The sequence below is a fragment of the Cherax quadricarinatus genome, chromosome 65 (assembly GCF_038502225.1).
Source record: "Cherax quadricarinatus isolate ZL_2023a chromosome 65, ASM3850222v1, whole genome shotgun sequence".
Classification (NCBI taxonomy): Eukaryota; Metazoa; Arthropoda; class Malacostraca; order Decapoda; family Parastacidae; genus Cherax; species Cherax quadricarinatus.
The window spans coordinates 4,612,604-4,633,393 of NC_091356.1; the positions used below are offsets into that span (position 1 = coordinate 4,612,604).

Sequence of the window (20,790 nt, forward strand, 5' to 3'; positions counted from 1 at the left end):
ATATACATTATTTAGGTATGCATACTGGTCAGAGAGCCCGTTGTAAGTCCGAGTCGTCAGTAAATGAGTATGTTGCTAAGTGAGGAGAGGCTGTATACCTTTGTTGTGTTCTGAAAGTTTTTCTGCTCCCAGAGCCCAGCCTTAGGCCAGGCTCTGGGATAGGCTTTGAAGCTAATAAACAAGCCAACTATCACAACTCATGCCCTTTACCAGAATATATCTTCTAATGCATAAGAACATAATAACATAAGAAAGGAGGATCACTGCAGCAGGCCCGTTGGCCCATACTAGGCAGGTCCTTTATAATCCATCCCACTAACAAAACATTTGCCCAACCTAATTTTCAATGCTACCCAAGAAATAAGCTCTGACAACTCTATCCACTCATTTGCAAGTCTCACTCAAATCCAACCCCTCTCACTCATGCATTTATTTTTTTTTTTTTTTTTTATTATCACACTGGCCGATTCCCACCAAGGCAGGGTGGCCCGAAAAAGAAAAACTTTCACCATCATTCACTCCATCACTGTCTTGCCAGAAGGGTGCTTTACACTACAGTTTTTAAACTGCAACATTAACACCCCTCCTTCAGAGTGCAGGCACTGTACTTCCCATCTCCAGGACTCAAGTCCGGCCTGCCGTTTTCCCTGAACCCCTTCATAAATGTTACTTTGCTCACACTCCAACAGCACGTCAAGTATTAAAAACCATTTGTCTCCATTCACTCCTATCAAACACGCTCACGCATGCCTGCTGGAAGTCCAAGCCCCTTGCACACAAAACCTCCTTTACCCCCTCCCTCCAACCTTTCCTAGGCCGACCCCTACCCCGCCTTCCTTCCACTACAGACTGATACACTCTTGAAGTTATTCTGTTTCGCTCCATTCTCTCCACATGTCCGAACCACCTCAACAACCCTTCCTCAGCCCTCTGGACAACAGTTTTGGTAATCCCGCACCTCCTCCTAACTTCCAAACTATGAATTCTCTGCATTATATTCACACCACACATTGCTCTCAGACATGACATCTCCACTGCCTCCAGCCTTCTCCTCGCTGCAACATTCATCACCCATGCTTCACACCCATATAAGAGCGTTGGTAAAACTATACTCTCATACATTCCTCTCTTTGCCTCCAAGGACAAAGTTCTTTGTCTCCACAGACTCCTAAGTGCACCACTCACCCTTTTCCCCTCATCAATTCTATGATTCACCTCATCTTTCATAGACCCATCCGCTGACACGTCCACTCCCAAATATATGAATACATTAACCTCCTCCATTCTCTCTCCCTCCAATCTGATATCCAATCTTTCATCACCTAATCTTTTTGTTATCCTCATAACCTTACTCTTTCCTGTATTCACTTTCAATTTTCTTCTTTTGCACACCCTACCAAATTCATCCACCAATCTCTGCAACTTCTCTTCAGAATCTCCCAAGAGCACAGTGTCATCAGCAAAGAGCAACTGTGACAACTCCCACTTTATGTGTGATTCTTTATCTTTTAACTCCACACCTCTTGCCAAGACCCTCGCATTTACTTCTCTTACAACCCCATCTATAAATATATTAAACAACCACGGTGACATCACGCATCCTTGTCTAAGGCCTACTTTTACTGGGAAATAATTTCCCTCTTTCCTACATACTTTAACTTGAGCCTCACTATCCTCGTAAAAACTCTTCACTGCTTTCAGTAACCTACCTCCTACACCATACACCTGCAACATCTGCCACATTGCCCCCCTATCCACCCTGTCATACGCCTTTTCCAAATCCATAAATGCCACAAAGACCTCTTTAGCCTTATCTAAATACTGTTCACTTATATGTTTCACTGTAAACACCTGGTCCACACACCCCTTACCTTTCCTAAAGCCTCCTTGTTCATCTGCTATCCTATTCTCCATCTTACTCTTAATTCTTTCAATAATAACTCTACCATACACTTTGCCAGGTATACTCAACAGACTTATCCCCCTATAATTTTTGCACTCTCTTTTATCCCCTTTGCCTTTAAATAAAGGAACTATGCATGCTCTCTGCCAATCCCTAGGTACCTTACCCTCTTCCATACATTTATTAAATAATTGCACCAACCACTCCAAAACTATATCCCCACCTGCTTTTAACATTTCTATCTTTATCCCATCAATCCCGGCTGCCTTACCCCCTTTCATTTTACCTACTGCCTCACGAACTTCCCCCACACTCACAACTGGCTCTTCCTCACTCCTACAAGATGTTGTTCCTCCTTGCCCTATACACGAAATCACAGCTTCCCTATCTTCATCAACATTTAACAATTCCTCAAAATATTCCCTCCATCTTCCCAATACCTCTAACTCTCCATTTAATAACTCTCCTCTCCTATTTTTAACTGACAAATCCATTTGTTCTCTAGGCTTTCTTAACTTGTTAATCTCACTCCAAAACTTTTTCTTGTTTTCAACAAAATTTGTTGATAACATCTCACCCACTCTCTCATTTGCTCTCTTTTTACATTGCTTCACCACTCTCTTAACCTCTCTCTTTTTCTCCATATACTCTTCCCTCCTTGCATCACTTCTACTTTGTAAAACCTTCTCATATGCTAACTTTTTCTCCCTTACTACTCTCTTCACATCATCATTCCACCAATCGCTCCTCTTCCCTCCCGCACCCACTTTCCTGTAACCACAAACTTCTGCTGAACACTCTAACACTACATTTTTAAACCTACCCCATACCTCTTCGACCCCATTGCCTATGCTCTCATTAGCCCATCTATCCTCCAATAGCTGTTTATATCTTACCCTAACTGCCTCCTCTTTTAGTTTATAAACCTTCACCTCTCTTCCCTGATGCTTCTATTCTCCTTGTATCCCATCTACCTTTTACTCTCAGTGTAGCAACAACTAGAAAGTGATCTGATATATCTGTGGCCCCTCTATAAACATGTACATCCTGAAGTCTACTCAACAGTCTTTTATCTACCAATACATAATCCAACAAACTACTGTCATTTTGCCCTGCATCATATCTTGTATACTTATTTATCCTCTTTTTCTTAAAATATGTATTACCTATAACTAAACCCCTTTCTATACAAAGTTCAATCAAAGGGCTCCCAGTATCATTTACACCTGGCACCCCAAACTTACCTACCACACCCTCTCTAAAAGTTTCTCCTACTTTAGCATTCAGGTCCCCTACCACAATTACTCTCTCACTTGGTTCAAAGGCTCCTATACATTCACTTAACATCTCCCAAAATCTCTCTCTCTCCTCTACAATCCTCTCTTCTCCAGGTGCATACACGCTTATTATGACCCACTTCTCGCATCCAACCTTTACTTTAATCCACATAATTCTTGAATTTACACATTCATATTCTCTTTTCTCCTTCCATAACTGATCATTCAACATTACTGCTACCCCTTCCTTTGCTCTAACTCTCTCAGATACTCCAGATTTAATCCCATTTATTTCCCCCCACCGAAACTCCCCTACCCCCTTCAGCTTTGTTTTGCTTAGGGCCAGGACATCCAACTTCTTTTCATTCATAACATCAGCAATCATCTGTTTCTTGTCATCCGCACTACATCCACGCACATTCAAGCATCCCAGTTTTATAAAGTTTTTCTTCTTCTCTTTTTTAGTAAATGTCTACAGGAGAAGGGGTTCCTAGCCCATTGCTCCCATGCATTTATCCAACCTAAATTTGAAACTACCCAAGGTCTTAGCCTCAATAACCCAACTAGGTAGACTGTTCCACTCATCAACTACCCTATTTCCAAACCAATACTTTCCTATGTCCTTTCTAAATCTAAACTTGTCTAATTTAAATCAATTACTGCGGGTTCTCTTTTGGAGAGATATCCTCAAGACCTTATTAATGTTCCCTTTATTAATACCCATCTTCCACTTATACACTTCGGTCATGTCTCCCCTCATTCTTCGTCTAACAAGTGAATGTAATTTAAGGGTCTTCAGTCTCTCTTCATAAGGAAGATTTCTAATGCAGTTCTCTGGTGTTATTAGGGGATGAGCCAGGAAGCAATAAATGTCCATTGCTAAACAAGTTTAGACTTGTATATATGTCTTTTATTAACACCTGGGCCTCAGACAGCCTTTCCTATCCCTAAATTTATATGGCAGTATCTTGAGAAAAACCACGTTGTAGTACAGTGAACACTAGGCATGCAACATAGATCTGTACTTCTTTTATTTTACCTTTTTGCAGCATTTAATAGTAAGTTTATTCAGGTATACACAAATACAGTTACATAGATTATTATACATAGCAGCATATATATAGAGAACCTAGGTTAACCCAAAAAAGTTAGACAGTGTGATTTATTATTATTTTCATGTAAATGGGAGATTTACTCGTTTGATCAACATTTTTAACAAAACAGATGTTTTTTAATATTTTATAACATACCAGCCATCTCCCACCAGGGTAGGGTGACTGAAAAAAAGGAAATACATTTATCATCTGACAAGATACCTATTTATCAGTTGGTATCTTGCCAGAAGTGTGCAGACATTGCAGTTCAAATTACCTTCCTCACCCCTTCTTCAGAGTGCAGGCACTGTACTTCCCACCTCCAGGACTCAAGTCTGGCTAATCAATTTTCAGCCATATCCCACTGAGGCAGGGTAGCCCAACAAGAAAAACGAAAGTTTCTCTTATTAAATTTAGTAATTTATACAGGAGAAGGGGTTACTAGCCCCTTGCTCCCGGCAGTTTAGTCACCTCTTACGGAGGAGGAATTCTGTTCACTTCCCCATGGAGATCTAATATATTTTTGAATATTATTAGGTTTGTGTCATGGAGATGCCAGAAATGCCTGCTGTGCTGGCACTGTGTGTAGAAAAGAACCTTGTGTGTTACCTAGTGGAAGCTGAGCTGCGTCACCTCTTACCACTGAGTGTACATCCTGAACTCTCTGTGGACTCCAGATTGTGGTAAGAAAACTGTTACTATTGATTGTGGTAAGAAAACTTACTATTGATTGTGGTAAGAAAACTGTTACTTTAGATTGTGGTAAGAAAACTTACTGTAGATTGTGGTAAGAAAACTGTTACTATAGATTGTGGCAAGAAAACTGTTACTATAGATTTTGGTAAGAAAGGAATATTTAGGATTGTTATTACATGTACAGTACTTGTTTTTCTGGCTGGAAATTTCTCATTTGCATGAAAAGCTGTAGTCCCTTCATGAGAGGTTCCTTGATGCTGGTGAGGAGGCTCCTGATCCAAGAAATTGAACCTATCATCCCCTTCCTTGGATCAAACCTGATTTTCTCCCATTCCTCAGGCACTGTATGAACCCTATGGATTTAGTGCTTTCTTAAACACAGAATAGTAATAAAGTTTATGGTAGGTTCGGTAGTGTTGAAAATTACCATAATTCAGTTTAGAGTGATGTGCTTTCTGGTAACATTTTAACACTATTTGTTAAATTCATGGCACACGTAAGTACAATAAGGCACCTAAATTACTGGGAACGGTTGAAGGCCCTTGATCTGTATCCCCTGGAACACAGGCGAGAGAGATACATAATAATATACACTTGGAAAATCCTAGATGGATTAGTACCAAGCTTGCACATGAAAATCACAATGAAAAGCAGGGGTGCCACAAGTACACTGAGAGACAACACAATAAGTGTCCGGGGCCTAAGACTGTTCAGCTGCCTCCCATCATACATAAGGGGGATTACCAATAGACCCCTGGCTGTCTTCAAGAAGACACTGGACAGACACCTAAAGTCAGTACCTGACCAACTGGGCTGTGGTTCGTATGTCAGTTTGTGTGCGGCCAGAAGTAACAGCTTGGTTGATCAGACCCTGATCCTGAGGCCTGGTCTCAGACTGAGCTGCAGGGGCATTGACCCCAAAACCCTCTCCAGGTAAACTCCAGGTACAGAATGCAAGAGCTGGTGAAAAGCTCATGATCCAAGGAATCAGAGCTGTCTTCACCTTCTCCAGGTGTTGTATAACCTTTACAGGGTTAACAACTGCTTGTGAATATAATAATAATAATAATAATAATAATAATACAGTGGAACCTCAAAAATCGAACTTAATCCATTCCAGGAGCTAGTTCTAAATTCAAAAAGTCTGAAATTCGAAGCAATATTTCCCATAAGAAATATTGGAAATACAATTAATCCGTTCCAGAAACCCAAAAATATTCACAAAAATAATACATTTTATAGAGATTAATTACAGTTTTACATACACACAACAAATGCTATAGTCTTTAATTATGTATAGTAATATAAAATAACATTTTTACTTACTTTTATTGAAGATTGGTGATGGCATCTGGAGTCATTGGACCCCAGTCTCGCAAAATAACTGTCTACAGTCCTCTGTTTCTGTCTCACAAAATAACTATCCACAGTCGTCTATTTCTGTCTCACAAAATAACTGTCCACAATCGTCTGTTTGCCTCACAAAATAACTCCACAATCGTCTGTTTGTCTCACAAAATAACTCCACAGTCGTCTGTTTCTGTCTCACAAAATAACTCCACAGTCATCGGTTTCTGTCTCACAAAATAACTGTCCACAGTCGTCTGTTTCTGTCTCACAAAATAAACTGTCCACAGTCCTCAGTACATCCTGGCAAGCTCAACAAGTCTCACACCACTCTCATACTTCTGTATTATTTCCTTCTTCACATCTATGGTGTTTCTCACTTTCTTTACCACAGGGGTACCGCTAGCAAGTTTCTTTGGGCCTATGGCAGCTTATTTCACAGTCCCACAAGTACTAAACACAATGAAATAATCATAAAATGTGTGAATGAGAGCGCAGGTTAGCGTTCACTCAAGCATAAACAAAGCTAGACTGCTGCTCAAGGCGCCTGCGCGGGGACGAGGACAGAGCGGGCCAGCGGACAGGTCCTGTACCCGGCGGTCCGAAATTTGAAACGCGTTCGATTTTTGGTACACAGTTTGTCCGAAAAAATGGTCTTATTTTCGAAGCGTTCAATATTTGGTACGTTCGATTTTCAAGGTTCCACTGTAGTAATAATATGGCTTGTTTGTTCAGAGATGAAGAAGATTAATAATAACAAAAAGATTAGGTGATGAAAGATTGGATATCAGATTGGAGGGAGAGAGTATGGAGGAGGTGAATGTATTCAGATATTTGGGAGTGGACGTGTCAGCAGATGGGTCTATGAAAGATGAGGTGAATCATAGAATTGATGAGGGGAAAAGGGTGAGTGGTGCACTTAGGAGTCTCTGGAGACAAAGAACTTTGTCCTTGGAGGCAAAGAGGGGAATGTATGAGAGTATAGTTTTACCAACGCTCTTATATGGGTGTGAAGCATGGGTGATGAATGTTGCAGCGAGGAGAAGGCTGGAGGCAGTGGAGATATCATGTCTGAGGGCAATGTGTGGAGTGAATATAATGCAGAGAATTCGTAGTTTGGAAGTTAGGAGGAGGTGCGGGATTACTAAAACTGTTGTCTAGAGGGCTGAGGAAGGGTTGTTGAGGTGGTTTGGACATGTAGAGAGAATGGAGCGAAACAGAGTGACTTCAAGAGTGTATCAGTCTGTAGTGGAAGGAAGGCGGGGTAGGGGTCGGCCTAGGAAAGGTTGGAGGGAGGGGGTAAAGGAGGTTTTGTGTGCGAGGGGCTTGGACTTCCAGCAGGCATGTGTGAGCGTGTTTGATAGGAGTGAATGGAGACATATGGTTTTTAATACTTGACGTGCTGTTGGAGTGTGAGCAAAGTAACATTTATGAAGGGGTTCAGGGAAACCGGCAGGCCGGACTTGAGTCCTGGAGATGGGAAGTACAGTGCCTGCACTCTGAAGGAGGGGTGTAAATGTTGCAGTTTAAAAACTGTAGTGTAAAGCACCCTTCTGGCAAGACAGTGATGGAGTGAATGATGGTGAAAGTTTTTCTTTTTCGGGCCACCCTGCCTTGGTGGGAATTGGCCAGTGTGATAATAAAAAAAATAATAAAAAATAACTGTACTAATTTCTGATATGAGCCACATTTTTAACTTGTTTATTCAGTTGCACATTCCTTTCAAGGATTAGATTTTGCCACCGAAGTGGCTAGTTTATTGTGCACCCCATATCCATCCTGTGGACGGTAGTGCAAGAGCATATGGATACACAAAAGGCCTAGGAACTAGGCCCCAAAGGGTTAACAGGAGTACATATGGATTTATATCTACATATCTATAGTTCACTTATCTGTTACAAACAAATTTAGGAAATTTGCTTAGTATATCTGGTATTTTATTTTCATAAATAAGATATCTTGACATGTCACATAGGTTATTATACTGTCTATCTCTGTATTTCTCAATAAGGTGCCCTCAAGGAAGGCATCTTAAAGCTGGTAAAGGGCTCTTGATTCAAAGAATTAGAGCTGTCTTTGCTTTTCTTGGCTCAGACCTTATCACTTTGTTTTATACAGGAGGGCCTCTCTTTACAGCGCTTCACCTTACGGTGGTTCCCTAATACACAGGTTTTCAATATACCCATTGTTCATTTATTCAGACTTCCTACAATAAATATATTCACCACTCACTATAAGCTAAGGTCAAAAATATTTTAAGGTAAGTAATGTGTGTACTGGATAAGCATTTTTTAGACCTAGCTCTATTGCTTATTTAATATCTGATAGTTTAAACATGTTATCCGGCTTTTATATATATTTGAAAGTGGAAAAAAAATACTACGATTCACTTTATAGCAGTAGCCTGGAGCCTAACCTGCTGTATAAGCAGGGCCTGCCTGTACATTAGTTTTACAGGCAAAGAGCTGTTATTCTACCTCAGCTCATTTCAGAGCCCAGCCTTATCTAAGGTAGACTACCCCTCATGTCCCCCATGATGCGACCCACAGTAGTCAACTAACACCCAGGTGCCTACTCACTGCTAGGTGAACAGGGGCTAAGATAAGATTAAAGTTGTTTGAATTTTTAATGCAGAGGGTTATCCACCCAAGATAACCCAAGAAAGTCATTGCATCAGTGAGGACTGTCTGTCTTATTATCATTGGGGTCCTTCAATCTGGTCCCCCAGGATGTAACCCACACTAGTCAACTAACACCTAGGTACCTACTTACTGCTAGGTGAACAGGGACAGCAAGTGTAAGAAAACATGCCCAGTGTTTTCACCCATACTGGGGATTGAACTATTGACACAGTCTGTGAGACGAGTGCATTGCTAACTGATCCACAGGTTACCTATTTCCACCTTTCCCCATTTCTTAGATGCTGTATGACCTTTATGAACTTAGCACTTTTCCATGAATACAATAATAATGATAAATTGTTTATTTATGTGTATGAAATTTAGTGAAACCTTTATTTACCAGAATAATAAGGGAGAGTGAGTGGCCTGTAATGGTGATTGTGGGGATAAAGATGAGATTGTTTTGCCTTGATTGTAACAATAACAAGCAACTCTTCAAACAATGGACTTTGTTCAATGTTTGCAAGTCACTTGACCAAGTGGATCTTCTCCCGTATTTCTGAAGTCTGTTAAATCAAGGTCTGTTTAATCTAGGATTAAATGTTTGATTAGATCTACATTACAGTGCTTTTGAATATGCATTCAAATTCAAATTCAGAACTCAAATACAGCCTCTCATTTAACGACGGAGTTTCATTCCTAAGACCATGTTGGTAAACGAATTCGTCGCTAAGTGAGGAGCACACTATGTGATGGTAATGGGTTTGTGTCATCCATCTTTAATATTTTTTAATGTCACCTTTGCACCATTTATAACATTTCTGGTATATTTTTAAATGTTGATACAGTAGTGTACTGTGTATTGTAATAAACAAAATAAAAGAAATCAGCTCTAGTATACATTATTTAGGTATGCATACTGGTCAGGGAGCCTGTCGTATGTCCAAGGCATTGGTAAACGAGTATATCGTTAAATGATGAGAGGCTGTATTTTATTTCTTTTATGCATTATACAGATAATGTAGTTCACATGTAATAAAATACTGTTAGGCACAAAAGAAAGCCACTAATATGTGGTGCATTTCTCCTGATGCCTTTTCCTGTATAAATTACTAAATGTTATAAGTAGAAAAACTTTTGTTTCTTCTTTTTCAGGCCACCTTGCCTAGGTGAGAGATGGCTGGTGTGTTAAACTTTCTCCTAAATTATTCTGGGATAATTTTTTATGTGTTAATATATTCTTCTATTTACAGCTGTGATGGGAATATACTGGTAATTTCTCAAATGGTAGATGAGCATAATCTTGCCATCTATGAAGCCTCTTTGCTACTTCAGAAAAAAAGAATTGAACTCACCCACAAAGGACGCATCAGGACAGGTTCACCTCCTCTCTACTGGGACCTGTGGAATGGATTTGTAATTATCTTGTATTTATTTATTACCACAGATGCATGCACCAAAAAGACTGTGTAAGGAATTAGCAGAGTGAAAAGTGTTTTGTAAAATGTAGCTACTGGTAATTCAGGAACTAGAATGGTATGTAAATTACTGTACTAACAAGGTGGAATAAGTGATATCTGGATGCAGTGAAAACTCTTATGAACTTTACTATCACTGCCTTGGTAAAACCCACTGTGTCGGTGAAAAGTTGTCATTCACATCAGATCAAATCAAAATTTTATTTCTTTGTGTAAGTAAGCTCATTCAGCTATACACAAATACAGTTACATAGATTATCATACATAGTAGCATTTATTTTTTTTTTTTTTTTTTTTTTTTTTTTTTTATTATCACACCGGCCGATTCCCACCAAGGCAGGGTGGCCCGAAAAAGAAAAACTTTCACCATCATTCACTCCATCACTGTCTTGCCAGAAGGGTGCTTTACACTACAGTTTTTAAACTGCAACATTAACACCCCTCCTTCAGAGTGCAGGCACTGTACTTCCCATCTCCAGGACTCAAGTCCGGCCTGCCGGTTTCCCTGAATCCCTTCATAAATGTTACTTTGCTCACACTCCAACAGCACGTCAAGTATTAAAAACCATTTGTCTCCATTCACTCCTATCAAACACGCTCACGCATGCCTGCTGGAAGTCCAAGCCCCTCGCACACAAAACCTCCTTTACCCCCTCCCTCCAACCCTTCCTAGGCCGACCCCTACCCCGCCTTCCTTCCACTACAGACTGATACACTCTTGAAGTCATTCTGTTTCGCTCCATTCTCTCTACATGTCCGAACCACCTCAACAACCCTTCCTCAGCCCTCTGGACAACAGTTTTGGTAATCCCGCACCTCCTCCTAACTTCCAAACTACGAATTCTCTGCATTATATTCACACCACACATTGCCCTCAGACATGACATCTCCACTGCCTCCAGCCTTCTCCTCGCTGCAACATTCATCACCCACGCTTCACACCCATATAAGAGCGTTGGTAAAACTATACTCTCATACATTCCCCTCTTTGCCTCCAAGGACAAAGTTCTTTGTCTCCACAGACTCCTAAGTGCACCACTCACTCTTTTTCCCTCATCAATTCTATGATTCACCTCATCTTTCATAGACCCATCCGCTGACACGTCCACTCCCAAATATCTGAATAAGTTCACCTCCTCCATACTCTCTCCCTCCAATCTGATATTCAATCTTTCATCACCTAATCTTTTTGTTATCCTCATAACCTTACTCTTTCCTGTATTCACCTTTAATTTTCTTCTTTTGCACACCCTACCAAATTCATCCACCAATCTCTGCAACTTCTCTTCAGAATCTCCCAAGAGCACAGTGTCATCAGCAAAGAGCAGCTGTGACAACTCCCACTTTGTGTGTGATTCTTTATCTTTTAACTCCACGCCTCTTGCCAAGACCCTCGCATTTACTTCTCTTACAACCCCATCTATAAATATATTAAACAACCACGGTGACATCACACATCCTTGTCTAAGGCCTACTTTTACTGGGAAAAAATTCCCCTCTTTCCTACATACTCTAACTTGAGCCTCACTATCCTCGTAAAAACTCTTCACTGCTTTCAGTAACCTACCTCCTACACCATACACTTGCAACATCTGCCACATTGCCCCCCTATCCACCCTGTCATACGCCTTTTCCAAATCCATAAATGCCACAAAGACCTCTTTAGCCTTATCTAAATACTGTTCACTTATATGTTTCACTGTAAACACCTGGTCCACACACCCCCTACCTTTCCTAAAGCCTCCTTGTTCATCTGCTATCCTATTCTCCGTCTTACTCTTAATTCTTTCAATTATAACTCTACCATACACTTTACCAGGTACACTCAACAGACTTATCCCCCTATAATTTTTGCACTCTCTTTTATCCCCTTTGCCTTTATACAAAGGAACTATGCATGCTCTCTGCCAATCCCTAGGTACCTTACCCTCTTCCATACATTTATTAAATAATTGCACCAACCACTCCAAAACTATATCCCCACCTGCTTTTAACATTTCTATCTTTATCCCATCAATCCCGGCTGCCTTACCCCCTTTCATTTTACCTACTGCCTCACGAACTTCCCCCACACTCACAACTGACTCTTCCTCACTCCTACAAGATGTTATTCCTCCTTGCCCTATACACGAAATCACAGCTTCCCTATCTTCATCAACATTTAACAATTCCTCAAAATATTCCTTCCATCTTCCCAATACCTCTAACTCTCCATTTAATAACTCTCCTCTCCTATTTTTAACTGACAAATCCATTTGTTCTCTAGGCTTTCTTAACTTGTTAATCTCACTCCAAAACTTTTTCTTATTTTCAACAAAATTTGTTGATAACATCTCACCCACTCTCTCATTTGCTCTCTTTTTACATTGCTTCACCACTCTCTTAACTTCTCTCTTTTTCTCCATATACTCTTCCCTCCTTGCATCACTTCTACTTTGTAAAAACTTCTCATATGCTAACTTTTTCTCCCTTACTACTCTCTTTACATCATCATTCCACCAATCGCTCCTCTTCCCTCCTGCACCCACTTTCCTGTAACCACAAACTTCTGCTGAACACTCTAACACTACATTTTTAAACCTACCCCATACCTCTTCGACCCCATTGCCTATGCTCTCATTAGCCCATCTATCCTCCAATAGCTGTTTATATCTTCCCTAACTGCCTCCTCTTTTAGTTTATAAACCTTTACCTCTCTCTTCCCTGATGCTTCTATTCTCCTTGTATCCCATCTACCTTTTACTCTCAGTGTAGCTACAACTAGAAAGTGATCTGATATATCTGTGGCCCCTCTATAAACATGTACATCCTGAAGTCTACTCAACAGTCTTTTATCTACCAATACATAATCCAACAAACTACTGTCATTTCGCCCTACATCATATCGTGTATACTTATTTATCCTCTTTTTCTTAAAATATGTATTACCTATAACTAAACCCCTTTCTATACAAAGTTCAATCAAAGGGCTCCCATTATCATTTACACCTGGCACCCCAAACTTACCTACCACACCCTCTCTAAAAGTTTCTCCTACTTTAGCATTCAAGTCCCCTACCACAATTACTCTCTCACTTGGTTCAAAGGCTCCTATACATTCACTTAACATCTCCCAAAATCTCTCTCTCTCCTCTGCATTCCTCTCTTCTCCAGGTGCATACACGCTTATTATGACCCACTTCTCGCATCCAACCTTTACTTTAATCCACATAATTCTTGAATTTACACATTCATATTCTCTTTTCTCCTTCCATAACTGATCATTTAACATTACTGCTACCCCTTCCTTTGCTCTAACTCTCTCAGATACTCCAGATTTAATCCCATTTATTTCCCCCCACTGAAACTCTCCTACCCCCTTCAGCTTTGTTTCGCTTAGGGCCAGGACATCCAACTTCTTTTCATTCATAACATCATAACATATGTGTATATAAATATATCCACTGCTTCCAGATGTACTCACCTAATTGTGGTTGCAGGGGTCAAGACTCAGCTCCTGGCCCCGCCTCTTCACTGAACACTACTAGGTCCTCTCTCCCTGCTCCGTTAGCTTTATCATACCTTGTCTTAAAGCTATGTATGGTTCCTGCCTCCACTACATCACTTGCTAGACTATTCCACTTCCTGTCTACTCTATGACTGAAGAAATACTTCCTAACATCCCTTTGACTCAGCCGAGTCTTCAACTTCCAAGTGTGACCCCTTGTTTCTGTGTCCCCTCTCTGGAACATCCTGTCATTTACTTTGCTTGTAATCAAACACCCAAAATTGAGACTCATCATGGTAGATTTCTGATTTAACCACTGAACTAAAATCGATAATTTGTACAAAGTTTTAAAAAAGGAATACAGCACTTACTGCTCTGTTGCAATTAGTTGCATATGTGCATACACAGCAAGCCCTCTCATAATGTGCAGGTTATGTTCCTAAAATCAAGAAATCTGAAATCTACCAGTGAAATCAGTTCAGAATCCAAATTGTCTGTTTTAATCTAACTTCAATGCACTGATCATGAATCTGAGCTTGTTTAGTCTTTATCACATAAGTTTTTTGAAAGTCTTATGATTAATATTTTAGCTATTTAAGGTTGAAGAACCACATGATATATGTTACCTAACAATCACAGGTATTATGCATAGCAACAAAAAAAAGGCACAGTACCGTGACTGGAACGATACACAAATAACCCGCACATAGAAGAGAGGAACTTACGATGATGTTTCGGTCCGACTTGGACCATTTACAAAGTCACACACAGTGTGACTACATCGTTGCTCTAGAAAACGAAATCAAAGATATCAAAGCAACACTCGAGCGACGAGAATCCAAGATAACCAACCTCGAGAACAAGATCCAAAACCTTGAAGAGATTACATTGGGAAGTGTTGACACAGAAAATACTCTGAAAGCAGCTATAGCCAGTCACACCGAACAAATAACTACAATAAATATGAAGGTTGAAGAAGCAATCAAGGACTGGAATCAGAACATGCACACTCGACTAAATGAATACCTTGATTTCCAAGACGACAAAACTGAACAAGATAAGTTGTCTGATGCAGTTATAATAAACAGTCCACACATTCCAAGTGACATAACCCAAGCACAGTGCAAAGAAACTGCTGTCAGGATAATACAGAACCACGTACAAGTCATCGTGCAAAACAATGAAATCAAAGAAACACGTTTGCTAGGAAAACCAGGAAGTAAACACAGTATAATGATCCGACTTCATTCATACGATAAAAGAGAGGACCTAATTAAATCAGCAATTACAATGAAAAATGGAGTGTACATAAATGAGTGTCTAACAAGAAAATGTCAAAACCTTCTGTTCAGTCTGAGAAAACTTAAACAGGAAAACAAAATACATCAGTGTTTCACGCGAGATGGGAAAATACTAGTAAGGAAAACATCAACAGGACAAACGAACCATCTCAAACGAACATGATTTCTCTACCTTCCTTAGAAAAGTGGACATTTATGTAACAGATTAGATAAGTGCCCTTAATACATATATACGTGTGGTGCATATAGTGTACATTACTATTATATTGTGCATTATTATTTTTATTATTTTTTTCATCACTAGCTAATGCTAACTACCTCCAATACTTTATACTTCTTTCTTACTGCTATTAATTGCTCATAATTTTGTGTTACAAGTCAAATCTTACTCCAAATTAATATTATTCATTGTTCTTACCTGTCCATTTAATTTTGTTTACCACTACTTGTTTTTTTTAGTCACTTTTTATTGTGTGTGCAATTAGTGTATATTCCAGTTACTTTTTTGCAAGTACCAAAACTATCTTTTGCTAGCTAGTACCAACTACCTCATTTTTTTACTTTTTATTGTGCAATAAACTTCTCAACTTATTTAATATTACAAATCAGATCTTACTCGTAAACCAGTATTATTTCATAGTGACTATCTGTCCATTTAACTTTGTTTACCATTACTTAATTTTAGTCCCTTATATATTTTTTTCCTTTATTTTAGCTTTATATAACTACCTTAGTTCATATATTCACAATTGTTAAAATAATCAAGGTGCTATTCTCAGGTGCTAAAGTGTAATAAGTTCACTATTTTGCCATTATATTCCAAAGCTCATTTATTTGATTACCACTTTATTGTTCACCACCATTTATATTAGTCCCTTTTATATTATAATTTTATATTATAATTCTAACTTTAAAGAATTACCTTTAAAGTACTACCTACTATCATATTCCCAAGCTCCATTATTTGATCATCACTTTATTTGTTCACCACAAATTATTTAGTCCCTTTTATATTGTCTCCTTTATTTTAGCTTTAAAAAACTACCTTAGCTCATTATTTTTACATTTGTTAAATAATTCAGGTGCTATTTTTTAGCTTTAGAATATTTACTTTGTTTTATACTTAATTCTAACTATAGATTCACTACAAATCTTATGATTACAAGCATTGATCCTGATACCAACCTCCTATTTAATTACTTAATTGAATCAAACAGTTACTGTAATTACTACACAGCAGAACAATCAAAGGCACTTCTCAGAGCCAACAACAACATAACTATCTTTAACTACAATATCAGATCTTTAAGCAAGCATTACGATGACCTCATAGCATTACTAAATTCCTTGCATGCCAATATGTCCATCATTACACTAACTGAAACCTGGCTAAAGCCTGATACTACAGATGTCTATGCCATTCCTGGTTACACAGCCATACACAACTGTAGGTCAGACCAACAAGGGGGTGGCACAGCTATATACTACTCAGACCAACTAGAATGTATCACTAATACTTGCACAAGGGATGAACATGGGGAATATATAATAGCTAAATTCAAATCCAAATACCTACAAAAACCTCTCACAGTGATAAACATCTACAGAGTTCCACAATCAAACATTAGCCAATTTAGTCAAAACCTAGGAAGTATGATAACTGATGCATGCATGAACAAAGATCACTTACTACTCTCAGGTGACTTCAATATAAATCTCCTGCAAGACCAGGACCCACACGTTACTGAATTCACAAACACAATGAGTAACTGCATGTTGCTACCAACAGTAACAAAACCTACAAGAGTTACGGAGACTAGTGTTTCCCTACTTGACCACATCTGGACCAATACCATATCCCCTTTAAAATCAGGCATAATTACAGATAATACCACAGACCACTACCCTACTTTCCTCATAACAACTCTTGGTAAATTACCCCAAGACACTACTAAAGTCACCTTCAGACTTCACAATGAGGCAGCCATTAATAACTTCACAACAGCAGTGACAAACATTGACTGGCACACTGAGCTAGAAATCTATACAGATATTGACGAATGTTTTAATAATTTTCTAAAAAAGACCCAATACCTCTATAACAAGCACTGCCCTAAAAAAACTAAACAGATGACAGCTAAGAGACTGAACAGTCCCTAGCTAACACCCAGCATTCTCAAATCCATAAATACAAAACACCGATATGAAAAACAGTACAGAATGGGTCACATAACCGGAGACCAAACAAAACGTTACTCGTCAATCCTAACCAGCCTGATAAGAAGGGCAAAAAAATTGTATTATGAGAACAGATTATCCAACTTACAAGGTGATATAAAAAAGACCTGGAAGACCCTATCAGAAATTCTGGGAACAAAAAAGATATTACGAAATAGCGAAATAAAATTAGCAAAATCAGATGAACCCCAACTCCCACCAACAGAAACAGCAAACAGACTCAATGATTTCTTCTCCACTATAGGACAAAACCTTGCCAATAAAATCCCAAGCTCAGATACCCCACCAAATGACTACCTCACTGGCAACTACCCGAACACACTGTTCCTAGCTCCGACTAACCCATACGAAGTCTCCCTTATTATCAACGCACTAAAAAACAAGGCAGGAGATTTAAATACCTTACCACCCTTTATATACAAAAAAGTGTCACAAGTACTATCACCAATCATTGCAACACTCTTTAACAAATCCATTGAATCCTCCACATTCCCTACAGTTCTCAAAATAGCAAGGGTCACCCTGATCCATAAAGGAGGAGACCAAACAGAGTTGAATAACTATAGGCCAATATCCAATTTACACCCTCTCTCAGAAATCTTCGAAAAATTAATTCATAAACGAATCTACTCCTACCTCATCTCCCAAAACATACTCAACCCCTGCCAATTTGGATTCAGGCCTAATAAAAATACTAATGATGCTATTATACACATGCTAGAACATATATACACTGCAATAGAGAAAAAAGAAGCCCCACTGGGGATCTTCATTGACTTATGTAAAGCTTTTGATACAGTTGACCATGACTTGCTCCACGTAAAATTGTCACACTATGGTATAAGAGGGCACTCCTTCAACTACCTCAAGTCATACCTCAGCAACAGAAGCCAATATGTGTACTCAAATGGGGCAAGCTCTTCCGCACAACCAATTACAGTTGGTGTCCCACAGGGAAGTGTCCTTGTCCCTCTTCTCTTTCTCCTATACATAAATGACCTACCAAATGCTTCGCAATTACTCAAACCCACACTTTTTGCAGATGACACTACATACGTCTTCTCTCACCTGAGCCCAGTCACGCTAGCCAATACTGTAAATACCGAATTACAGAAAATATCTACCTGGATGAGGACTAACAAACTTACACTAAACATTGACAAAGCCTACTTCATTCAGTTTGGTAACAGAGCTACAGATGTACCTCTTAACATAACGATAAACGGATCACCTATCACAAAGCTAACAGAGGGAAAATTCTTGGGAATCCACCTTGATAATAGACTCAAATTTCATACACATATACAACAAATTTCTAAGAAAATTTCCAAGACTGTAGGCATACTATCGAAGATACGGTACTATGCTCCACAGTCAGCCCTCCTGGCCCTTTATCACTCTCTTATTTACTCCTATCTCACCTATGGAATTTGTGCATGGGGCTCAACAACAATTAACCATCTCAGACCACTAATTACCCAACAAAAGGCTGCAGTTAGAATGATAACAAATTCTCACTACAGGCAGCACACTCCACCAATATTCAAAACACTCAACCTACTCACCATACAAAACATCCATACTTATTATTGCACCTATTACATACAGAGAACACTTAACTCTGATATTAACCCTCCCCTCAAACATCTCCTTGCCAACCTCAACAGAACACATGACCATAACACAAGGCACAGATCACTCTTTGATGTTCCTCGTGTCCATCTCACGCTATGCAAAAACTCAATGCACATAAAAGGCCCTAAAATCTGGAATTCATTACCTGTAAATGTAAAAGAAACACTACCTGTTTATAAATTCAAGTCTCTTCTCAAAGATCACTTACTCACCCAAAACCAAATAAATACTGAATAACTGAACCTTATAAATTGTATATCCTAAATGTTACTCACAATTATATCACATAAATGTTAAACCTAGGACCCAATCAAACTTTGTTATTTTTTAAATACGTACACTACCTAACAGAATACTCCATATGACCTGTCTTTGTAATACTCATTTGTGCTTTATAGTTATCTGTTTACAATAATGTCTTATCACTGATTTCATCATTGCTTAGTTAATCTTAAGTTAATTTTAAGCCAGCCCGTAATGCTATGTATATAAGTGGCTTTGGCATGCTGCTCTTACCTGTATTTTTTTTGTACCTCTGTATGTATGCTAAAATTACTAAATAAATAAATAAATAAATAAATTGTCCAAGTCAGACCGAAACGTCGACGTAAGCTCCTCTCTTCTATGTGCGGGTTATTTGTGTGTGTTATGCATAGTATTATATTATGCAGTGACAAACACTAATCTTTCTTAATGTAAATTCATCATATACATATGTATAAGAATAACAGAAAAAAAACCAGAAATCTCCATACAGTCATACAGACATAATTACATCACAGTTTTCTGGCTTTTTTGCTTGTGTTAATCATAGCTGTCCAGCAGCAGTCAGTCATCAAACTGACCATCATGTTAGCCTGATGGTTATGTTTTGGTGAAATCATTCACCATGGGGTTCTATTTCACAGAAACTGTATGTGTTGGAGCAAAATTGAAGTTCAGATTTGAATTTAGCATCTCGGAATTATAGTTAGAAATGCATGTTTTTAGACCGACTCTGAAACCTTTGTTGGCCAGTGTTATTATAGATAACAGAACTCTGCAGGTAGGTGAGTATAAGTGTAGCTCTTCTCTTGTAGCTACAAATGGGTAGTAAAAAATAAATAATGACTCAGTATAGGTTTATTACTTTTTTAAAATTTTAGTGATAAAAATTAAAGTATAAAACTGTATATGGTCTCTTTTAATTAGATAATGGGGGTACCAGCTTAAATTGTGTTTATTATATGAAATAATCAATGATATTGAAGAAAATATAGACTCATTTGCTGCTCCTGCTAGTCTAACAAATAATTTTATTAATCTTGTTGCAGGTGACCACCATAGTCTCTGGTGGTCATGTATCCTCATACACTTTATCTGGCAGCTTGATTGGTGAGTCACCATTATACAAGGACCTTCGCTATCCAAATCCAACCCTTCTCTCACGGGGACTCGTTTTTGCTTCGACAATCACGTCTAGAACACTTTTATGTGAGTATAGTATTTATATTGACTTACATAAAGCTTTTGATACAGTTGACCACGGCTTGCTCCACATAAAATTGTCGCACTATGGTATAAGAGGGCACTCCCTCAACTACCTAAAGTCATACCTCAGCAACAGAAGCCAATATGTGTACACAAATGGGGCAAACTCTTCTGCACAGCCAATTACAGTTGGTGTCCCACAGGGAAGTGTCCTAGACCCTCTTCTCTTTCTCATATACATAA

The 20,790-nt window shown here is 38.8% G+C and overlaps 1 protein-coding gene across 1 annotated transcript in view; it reads left to right on the plus strand.

Annotated features, from left to right (window-relative positions):
- Positions 1 to 20,790, plus strand: part of LOC128700563 (uncharacterized) — a 54,044-nt gene that overhangs the window by 13,710 nt on the left and 19,544 nt on the right. The window contains exons 5-7 of the mRNA XM_070098882.1: positions 4,812 to 4,957; positions 10,192 to 10,354; positions 20,391 to 20,550. Of these exons, the coding sequence (XP_069954983.1) occupies positions 4,812 to 4,957; positions 10,192 to 10,354; positions 20,391 to 20,550 (469 nt within the window). The remainder of the gene's footprint in view (positions 1 to 4,811; positions 4,958 to 10,191; positions 10,355 to 20,390; positions 20,551 to 20,790) is intronic.